Consider the following 9,852-nt stretch of genomic DNA (forward strand, 5'->3'; position numbering starts at 1 on the left):
AGGGCTACTAGTCTCGTACATTTTGTGCACCACTCGACAAACCCACGGGACTACTAGTCCCGTGGGTTTTCTGGCTTCGGTTTAGTGGCCAATTATTGGTCACTAAACATTCGGGACTAGTACTCTCGTATGTTTGGAAGAGGCAATTTTTCAAAACCAACCTCTTTTTAACCTGTTGGTCAAAAAGAGGTTGGTTTTGCTAAATAATCGGTACAACGGTTGGTTTTTCTAATTATTTAGCAAAAAATGTCTTTTTAAGAAAAAAAAACTCCCTTCGGATTATATTTTTTCACTTTGTGCTCTTGCCTTTATTTCATCTGTATGGTCCCATTGAAGTTGTTGCTACTTCTATGTGTGGTAATTCTCTTATATAAATTTTTTGTAGTTGTTGCTACTTCTATGTGTGGTAATTCTTTCTTATATAAATTTTTTTGTCATTTCTTTAAATTCTTATTAATGTAACATGAGTAGTAGTTACTCACCGTTTCACTCAAAATAGACAAAGGATGAATTGAGTCCCACCTTATTCCCAAACATTCGAGGATGGGGCCGAACTTTCCTCCTCCGTTACCTTTCTAGATTCTATTCAAACAATCAACACTTCAAACCTTTACCCTAATAAAAAGTATTAACCATTTAACTTGATATTAACCTCTTAATACTCCACCACCAAAAAGGCACCGAAGACTAAAAACACACTTACAAACAAGCCCCTACCCTCTCTCTATAAATACCTCACCTCTCCCCCCTCCCTTTCCTCAAAATCCTCCTCCTAAGTCTCTCTCTCTCTCTCTCTCTCTCTCTCTCTCTCTCAATATTTCAATGGGTGTTGGCTCTAATAGAGTAGAGAGCTTCCCTTATGCATTAGACCTCGAATCCTCTCTTTCTAACGCACCAGCTCCTTTAGAAATCCACAAAGTCTCTTTGCCACAAGAGAAGACTACTCTCCAATCTCTTAAGCAAAGGCTTGGTGAAATATTTTTCTCTGATGATCCTCTTCATCAGTTCAAGGGCCAAACTCCCTTTAGGAAACTTGTGTTGGCTCTTCAATACTTTTTTCCAATATTTCAGTGGGGGTCTGAGTATACTTTGAAGCTACTCAAGTCTGATGCTGTCTCTGGCCTCACTATTGCTAGCTTGGCTATTCCACAGGGGATTAGTTATGCAAAGCTTGCAAATCTGCCTCCTGTTATTGGTTTATGTAAGCATAATGTTTTTATAATTGCCAGCTGACTGTCTAGGAAATTTCTTTTTCGCAATTAAAACCATCTATACTATACTGAGGATCCACATTATTTTGATATACGATATTTTAAATGTATGTGCGTAAAATTTTCATGCGGTTCGAATAACTTGTTGATCAATGAGAAACTATTGAGTGGACCTAATCCGTTGCACTAATGATGCATCAAAAAGATATTGAATAGGTAAACTTCGAGACTTAAGTCGTAATCCATGAATAGATCAGACTACCTCACGACACCATTGATACAGTGGATCGGTCAGAACCACCGAATACTTACTCTAGTCAATAGGTCCTAAGCAGGTCTCATTTTCAAGTTCAATCATTTCAAAATACAAATCATGACCTTTGATATGAGCGGTTTGTCATGTAAGACCTTCATGCGATATGATCTTTGCTTTTCATAAATACTTACTTTATCAGCATACTGATATTCTCTTGTTTGTATGGAATTTGATTGAGCAGATTCAAGCTTTGTGCCACCATTGATCTACTCTGTGCTTGGAAGCTCAAGGGACCTTGCGGTGGGGCCAGTCTCAATTGCATCTCTTGTAATGGGCTCGATGTTGCGAGAAGCCATTTCCCCTGAAAAAGAGCCGATACTTTACCTTCAGCTAGCTTTTACGGCCACATTATTTGCTGGTGTTTTCCAAGCTTCACTGGGCTTCCTAAGGTAAAAACATAGACAAAAAACATGAATATAGTATTCACATAACAATACATCATTTTTAGAGTAAACTTACAAAATTGTAACTAGTTATTGTGGGTCGCGTACAAACTTACATAAAACTATTTTTATAGAGCTACCATGTGCAATATGCACGTGACATATTCTGGACATTTTTGCTCTTATTTACTTTATATAACTTCCTGATTATTGGGGGTCATTTAGATTTTTTTAACAATGCCATAAAAGTGATTTTCTAATTTGCATATGATATTGTGTGCATGTTTAAACTTTTTGGTAGTTTTATCTAATAAAATGGCTTATAGTGGTTTTTATACAAAACATCACCGTGATACTCTTGTGTTATGAGAATATTTAGGTCGGAGAAATTTTTTTCCCCCTGGTCAATTTACCCTACTTAGAATCTGCTTTCTTGGTGTTATGAGAATATTTAGGTTGGCGAAATTTTTCTTCAAAAGGCAATTTAGGCGGAGAATAAATTAACCTTTTTCAACACACTTTTTCATCAATGATTCTTCTGTTAACAGGCTGGGATTTGTTGTGGACTTTTTGTCAAAGCCCACACTAATTGGGTTCATGGGGGGTGCAGCTGTCATTGTTTCGTTGCAGCAGCTCAAGGGATTGCTCGGTATCGTTCATTTCACTAATCAAATGGGATTTGTTCCTGTGATGAGTGCAGTTTTCAAGCACAGAACTGAGGTAGGCTAATGCGCACATAGAGAGAGAGAGAGAGCCAAATCATTTTATAAAATTTTAAATTCGTGATTAATTTTCCTGTTTACCTTTCTGTAGTGGGCTTGGCAAACTTTGGTGATGGGCTTCTCATTTCTAGCCTTCTTGCTGATGACAAGGCATATTGTAAGACTTCTTATTCCTTCAGTAATTTGGGAAAAAGAAAGTGGGTACAGGATTTGATGTGGCTTTTGAAAAAAGTGATGATTATCTTGACACTTGGTTATAGAATTTGTTAAATGGGATGAAATTTTGAAAGGGACCTAAAAGGGAGCTAAATGGGCTGTGGACCCAAGGACTGTGATGCCCAATACGTGTTTGAAGAGAATATGAATATGCTTAGGGGTTATTGGTTAGGACATTTTGGGGGATAATGAGATAATTTTAGGGATTTTATTTCAAAGTGTTATTTATTGGGACAATAGAACAAGGATAATATCTTTTTGTGTTATTGATTTTTTGGAACACTAGTGAGACAATTACACCACTTGGGATAAAATTACCCCACTTATATACAAAAATTTTGTCCCAATAGTAAAAATTTACCTAAAAAATATTATATTGAATAAAATAAAGTATTATAATATTTTATAAAGTACATTATATCCTATGATACTATATTATAATATATTAAATTAAATAATATATTATTAAAGTATTATATTATATATATTATTCATATATTATATCAATTATTATATAATGTAGCATACTAATATAATGTTAATTAGTAATTATTGTATAACATATTATATTTTTGTATAAATAAAATAATATATTATATTAAATATTATATTATTAAAATATTATATTAAATATATTGATATTACATTACATTAATTATTATATATAGTATAGCATGCTAATATAATATAATATAATACAATAATAATTAATATAGTAATTTGTAATTATAGTATAATATATTATATTTAATATAAAGTAAAATAATATTTATATTATAATAATATACTAAACCAATTGAATAAGTTAATTTAGAAGTAATTAATAGATAAAATTATGTTTTAATAAGATGTCACATCATCAATTATCCCACATGAATTGTCAAATCAAAGACTTAGGGGCTGTTTGGTTCCCTGTTTTTGAGGGAAAGCCACTATAATGCAATGGACGTGAAACACATTATGCATTTTCACGATAAATAAACTCAAGTACATTGAGGCACGCACAATATGCCTTTTTATCTCCATTTCCTTTTCATTTCTTTGAGTATGAAATATTATTAACTAAAATCTTTTGCACGCAGAGCATGAGGAGACCCAAGCTTTTTTGGGTATCAGCAGCAGCACCCCTAGCCTCAGTGATACTCTCCACAGTAGTCTCGTTTGCTTTCAAAGCTCATAATCATGGCATCCAGATTGTAAGTACTTGCTTCAAACAATTCATATACATATTTTCATGTAAATAAAGCTCAAAATCCTTTGTGAAATTTATTCATTTCTATGGTTCTTTTGGTTATCTATAGATTGGGCATTTGGAGAAGGGAGTGAACCCTCCTTCACTCAACATGCTATATTTCCAAGCCTCCTACTTACCTCTTGCTGTTAAAACTGGAATTGTCACTGGCATACTATCTCTCACTGTAAGTATTATTATTACTATTGTTGTTAGGTTACTTGCAAATAGACCCCCTTTAGTACCGTTGTTTTGAACATACTATCTTTGGAGTTTCACTTTGGCAGATAAAGCCTCAAGGTAAAATTTCTTCAGACTCTTTTACCGTCAGATAGACTCACAAATTTCACCCCAGGGCAATATCTACCAAAATTTCACACAAGAGTCGAACAGTTTAATCCAGGGCGTCTAGTTGCCAAAATGAAACTATCGGTACAAAATCAAAACAGCAATACTACAAAGATCTATGTGCAATTAACCTTTATTATAATTCAGAGCCACAAATAAAAAATAAAAAAAATAAAATGATATGAACGGTTAATAACAAGTACACAAACTTACAGGAAGGAATAGCTGTTGGAAGAACCTTTGCTTCTTTGAAAAACTACCAAGTTGATGGTAACAAAGAAATGATGGCCATTGGCCTAATGAACATGGCAGGCTCATGCACATCGTGTTATGTCACCACAGGTTCATAATCAAACTAACAAGTTCCATCCATAATGTTTATTTTCAATAATCACATAATCCTAATTCTTTTTCCCCTCCTTTGAAAAATAATTACAGGATCATTTTCGAGGTCAGCGGTGAACTACAATGCAGGATGCAGAACAGCAGTCTCAAACATAATAATGGCCTCAGCTGTGCTGTTTACTATGCTGTTTCTGATGCCACTATTCCATTATACACCGAATGTGATTTTATCTGCGATCATCATCACAGCAGTTATCGGTTTGATTGATTTCCATGCTGCACTTCGGTTGTGGAAGGTGGACAAGCTCGATTTCTTGGCTTGTATCAGTGCTTTCTTCGGTGTTCTCTTCATCTCTGTGCAAATGGGTCTAGCAATTGCAGTAAGTGCAAATATCCAGTAATCTGGACATTCACGCGTTAGAAGTGAATTCAGGAATAGCTTAATGTTAATTTCATGAAAAACTCCTGAACTTTGGACAGTTTTGCACAAAACCCCTGAATTTTGTAAATTCATAGAAAGCCTTGCTTAACTTTCAAAATTATACAAAAACCCCCGGACAATTGGAAATTCTCATAAACAGGGTTTTATTTGTTTTTCAACCTACTAGAAAGGAAGGTATTGAAGTTGCATTTAACATAAAGGAGTAAATCTGTCCAAAAGTTGTCATGTATCATCACTAAGTAATTCAGAAGGCTTTTTATGATTTATAGAGCTAACCCTTAAACTTCAGCGGGTTTCGTGAAATAATTTACCAGTGTATGTGAATCCAGCTAAGAATGCAAATGGTGTTCGCAGGTTGGGATATCTTTGTTTAAAATCCTCATACATGTGACAAGGCCAAACACTGTAATCATGGGCAATGTTCCAGGGACACAGAGCTATAGAAGTATCGGGCAATATAGAGAAGCTTCTAGAATCCCTTCGTTTCTCATTATCGGAGTAGAATCTCCCATCTACTTCACTAATTCTATGTACCTGCAAGAGAGGTTAGACACCCATAACATATAGAACATAGATACAATTGAAACTATGCAGTTTCTTGTTCATATAGAGTTTTCGTATAATCTGCAGGATTTTGAGGTGGGTCAGAGAAGAGGAAGAGAGGACAGCGAAAACAAACGAAAACAACCTAAAATGTGTTGTTTTAGACATGTCTGGTAAGTGAATACCAGTGAAATTCATATGTGAAGTATTCGTTAAAAAATATATATTATACTAATAGTTGGTGTAAAATTCTATCAGCGGTTACTGCAATAGATACCAGCGGCATGGAAGCACTCATGGAATTGAAGAAGGTGCTCGATAAGAAATCACTTCAAGTAAGAAAATTTGCTCTCATGCCTAAACTTTCCAGGGTTTTTGTCATATTCATATTTCTAAATTAGACCCCCAAATTCATTAGTTGTTTTAAATAATATGCCACACAGCCCTCATTTTTAGCAAATGTGAAGATTTGGGGGTCTAATTTAGATACATGAAGATTCGAGGGTCAAATACAGAATTAACAGATTTGATGGGTATAATATGACAAAAAGCAATAAATAAACAGAATTGTAAATCTAATTTCCCTCTCATAAATTTTGAAGCTTGTACTAGCGAACCCTGTTGGAGATGTCACAGAGAAGCTCTACAGATCAGAAGCCTGGGATCTATTCAGATCAGACTGCATTTATATGAGCGTTGAAGAAGCAGTTTTAGCAATGTCTTCGGGGTTCAAGAGCCAGGGTTAATCAAAAGTGAAGCAGTACTAACCCAAGGAAAGGAAATCAGCATATAGCTATTAAGAAATCAAGTATAGTAATAGTAACTGTCACTTGAGAAATGGATGCTTTGTATCTATTCCAAGCAATAACAAACTTGTGCGTGCTATATATTATTGAATGTCGAGCTCTTCTAAGAAGAGATTTTGAAGAAAGTATAGGTAGAACTTTAAATGGATGTTCTCGGAAGAAGTAGTTGACATTGGTTAGATTTTTACCCTTTCAATGCTCCTGTTTATCAATGCACTGGACAGCTATCAATCTTAAGTCTTGTTCATTTCCTCTCTGGACCTGTAACTATAGGTCAATGAATTCAAATAAATATTCCCAGAAAAGAAACATAGAACTTATTTCTGAAAAAAAAGGTCAAGAAAGAAGATGAAAAACTATGACAAAAGGCACATAAATAGAGTTTGGCTATATAGTAGTTCTTTACTTCTTTTTTCCTTTATTTCCTCAAAGTATTGAGGTGAATGAAAATGTAGATACAAACAACAATGTGCCAGTCTTCGCCAGATTATCACCTGGCTAGTACCTGCATGTACCGTTCATGTATACTTAATTGAGACTCCGAATATACACTGAAGTGCCTCAAGCAAAAGTTTGACCAGTTGTAAACTACAAATGTCAAATAGAAAAAACATAAATGAAATTTCTTTGTTTTGATGAAGAGGCTGCTATGATATACCAAAGTGCCAATATTACACGAGAATACAAGAAATACAAATACATACACATATAATAAATAAGCAAATGCTTACATACAAACATACATACACATATATAACTTTTAAAAGCACAAAAAAAAAGATTTGATATCATTCAGCCTTCATATATGAGAAGATCCACTTATTTTGGTTGCTAAATTGATGGAGAAGCCCAGCCTCACAGCTGTTGATAGCAGAATTTATGTTCTCAAGTGAGCATCCATGACCACGGCTCTAATATGCGCCTTAAGGGTGGAATATATATGCATCAACCTCACAGGAATGTCATTCGAAAGGAGCTACTTTGATAAGCTTACATGGCCATTTGAAGAATATAAATTGCTGACATTGTGAATACCAGTATAGACTCAGATGACAGTAAAAGACCGCTTGAGAGTTGAGATACCGTGAAAAAAGGGGCAATGCCAGATACCAGAATGGATCTGAAATAAATTAAAAGATCTTGATCACTGAATCTAAGTTGAACTCGTCATGATTGATTCCACTTAGTGGGAGCTGGGAGGATGAACAATTAGATAACAGTTTTTTAAATCAGGTTTCACATTCTGGAAGAAAGACAAAGCTGAGAAATCAGAACTCTGCCTTAAAATGAAGCTATCCCTTGGCTGCTTATTCTGATTCCTCCAAGAAGAACCCTCAAAAAGTAGAATAACAAGTGGCAGATTCCTGTATATCTTCAGGTTCCTATTTCATATAACCACATCATTTGCTTTCTGAAATTTTACCGATTCCTCTTCGACTCTGTGGCCATTATTGCAGTGCAAAATTGTGATTGAATGAAAAATGCATGTGCATAGTTTCAAAAAAGATAGTTGGAATAAAAATTCAAAAGGACCATACCTCCAGTGATACCTGACATGTGGAGTGATAATTTTGATATTATTCCATGTAGCTTGTTTGTCGGAGGCAAAAAATTTCAAGCTCTCCTAAAAACCCAGATACCTCCAGTATATTCAACAGTAAGCCACATGTACGCTTGTATGAGAAGACAGACTTCTACAGAAATCTTGCACGATGTTAAGGTCCCTTGTATGATTCCTCGCAGTGCAGGTGCATTATAGAAATATTTTTTTATTTTCAGAAGATGCTTTACACTAACATTTTTTCGGCATTCAAACAAATAACATGCTAACATGAAGAGGTTCCTTTAATATAGTGCCCTTGATTCCTGACTTGTCTCCCTAACTAAAGAGCAACAACGAGGAGGAGGTTTAGGGTTTAGTTTCATGACTCATCAAGCACTTCACATACAAAAACTTCATAGAGTTTTCTGATCCCATTAATCTACTAATCTAATATAAATATTGATGTATATATATACGCCCAAGGAACACAATTTGAGATAGAGCTAAGGTTTGTAATCCTAACTAAACTAGAACTGTCGAAACAAACTGAAATATCTAAGGATTTGATCTTAACTAGAGTATGTTCTTCCAACAATACGAGGTTTTGATAGGCTTGTTTTGTTTCAGCCTCTCACACTTGCATATCAAGAAGCCATTATGCGTCAAGATTTTCATTGTTCGAAAAACTCAAGCTTGAGTTATTAAAGATAAAAAAGGCAAAGAACTAAAAGCTAGCAATGATGAATGATGAGGTACGATCCCAAAAGCAGTGTGAATATTTGTATAGAGAACAAAAACAAAGTCAATATTGACAATCACAAGAAGCATAATAAAAATATTTTTAATTTTCAGCTCATTATCCTTCCAGTAAGTTATAAATGTGTAATATTAACTTCATCTAGACCTTAAGACATCCTGTGGTCCAGAAAATGACATAAACAGCACCATTTACTCTTCAATTACGAGATTTATATTGTGAACAGAAAGCCGCAAATACTGCAGGTAAGTATTATTAGTTACTGTAGACAGCCTTATCCTCTCACTGAGAGGTTGTCGCCCTAGATTGAATTAATAACCTTCAGGTGATAATGTAGCAGCATTACCATTGCAAACGGTTACTCCTTTATTCAAAAAATTAAAAAGAGAAGGAAAAAACATACAAGTTTGAAAATCTCATTTCATCTTGCAAACCTAAGATAAAAAGTACAAGTTTGTGCATCTGCAATCAGTCATATAGATTGATCTAAAGATTCGATTTGAACTCAAAATTTCTCCAGTCTTTTCTGAAGAAGCTAAGTTTGCTACTGCTGATTCCCATGTTACTTGTGTACTCCTAACTGAAATTGTACTAGTACCTGAAACGTACATGTGCCCATATCGTACCCAAACTCCTCGGACACTCCTGCATATATTAATGGTTTTTCAAATTATAATCCACACAATAAAAGAAATATAAAAATATTATAGGAATTTTGATTCTCATAACATGTGAACGAAAAACAATATTGATCACATGTAAATTATTAATTTCATTATATACGTGTATATAAAAATTCACATAGTCGTGTCCTCGTACCCTATCTTTTACAAATTTGTCATGCACCGTCCCCATTTCCATGCAACCTCGGCTTATTCAGTCCTATAACGTATTAAAATCTGTAAAACGGCTATTTGGCAGACCTTGTAAAATCTTCTATGATGACAAGTTTGTAGAGATATGAAGCGAGAGATTCTATCAATTTAATC

At 34.5% G+C, this 9,852-nt stretch overlaps 1 protein-coding gene across 1 annotated transcript; it reads left to right on the forward strand.

The window, feature by feature from the left end:
* On the forward strand, window positions 778-6,800 carry LOC109826378 (probable sulfate transporter 3.4). The gene is made up of 12 exons (XM_020393413.1): window positions 778-1,201; window positions 1,709-1,916; window positions 2,459-2,630; window positions 2,724-2,789; window positions 3,931-4,044; window positions 4,150-4,266; window positions 4,643-4,769; window positions 4,866-5,152; window positions 5,569-5,759; window positions 5,845-5,930; window positions 6,016-6,092; window positions 6,360-6,800. The coding sequence occupies exons 1-12, from the start codon at window positions 823-825 to the stop codon at window positions 6,501-6,503; spliced, it is 1,968 nt and encodes a 655-aa protein (XP_020249002.1). The 5' UTR covers window positions 778-822; the 3' UTR covers window positions 6,504-6,800.

Source organism: Asparagus officinalis, chromosome 1 (genome assembly GCF_001876935.1).
Source record: "Asparagus officinalis chromosome 1, Aspof.V1, whole genome shotgun sequence".
NCBI classification, from domain to species: Eukaryota; Viridiplantae; Streptophyta; class Magnoliopsida; order Asparagales; family Asparagaceae; genus Asparagus; species Asparagus officinalis.

Excerpts from the sequence above, each read along its gene's own strand:
- LOC109826378 (XM_020393413.1), top strand. The coding sequence starts at position 823 with ATGGGTGTTGGCTCTAATAGAGTAGAGAGCTTCCCTTATGCATTAGAC. Across the intron at positions 1,917-2,458 it reads GCTTCACTGGGCTTCCTAAG|GCTGGGATTTGTTGTGGACT; the intron begins GTAAAAACATAG and ends TTCTGTTAACAG. Across the intron at positions 5,153-5,568 it reads AAATGGGTCTAGCAATTGCA|GTTGGGATATCTTTGTTTAA; the intron begins GTAAGTGCAAAT and ends TGGTGTTCGCAG.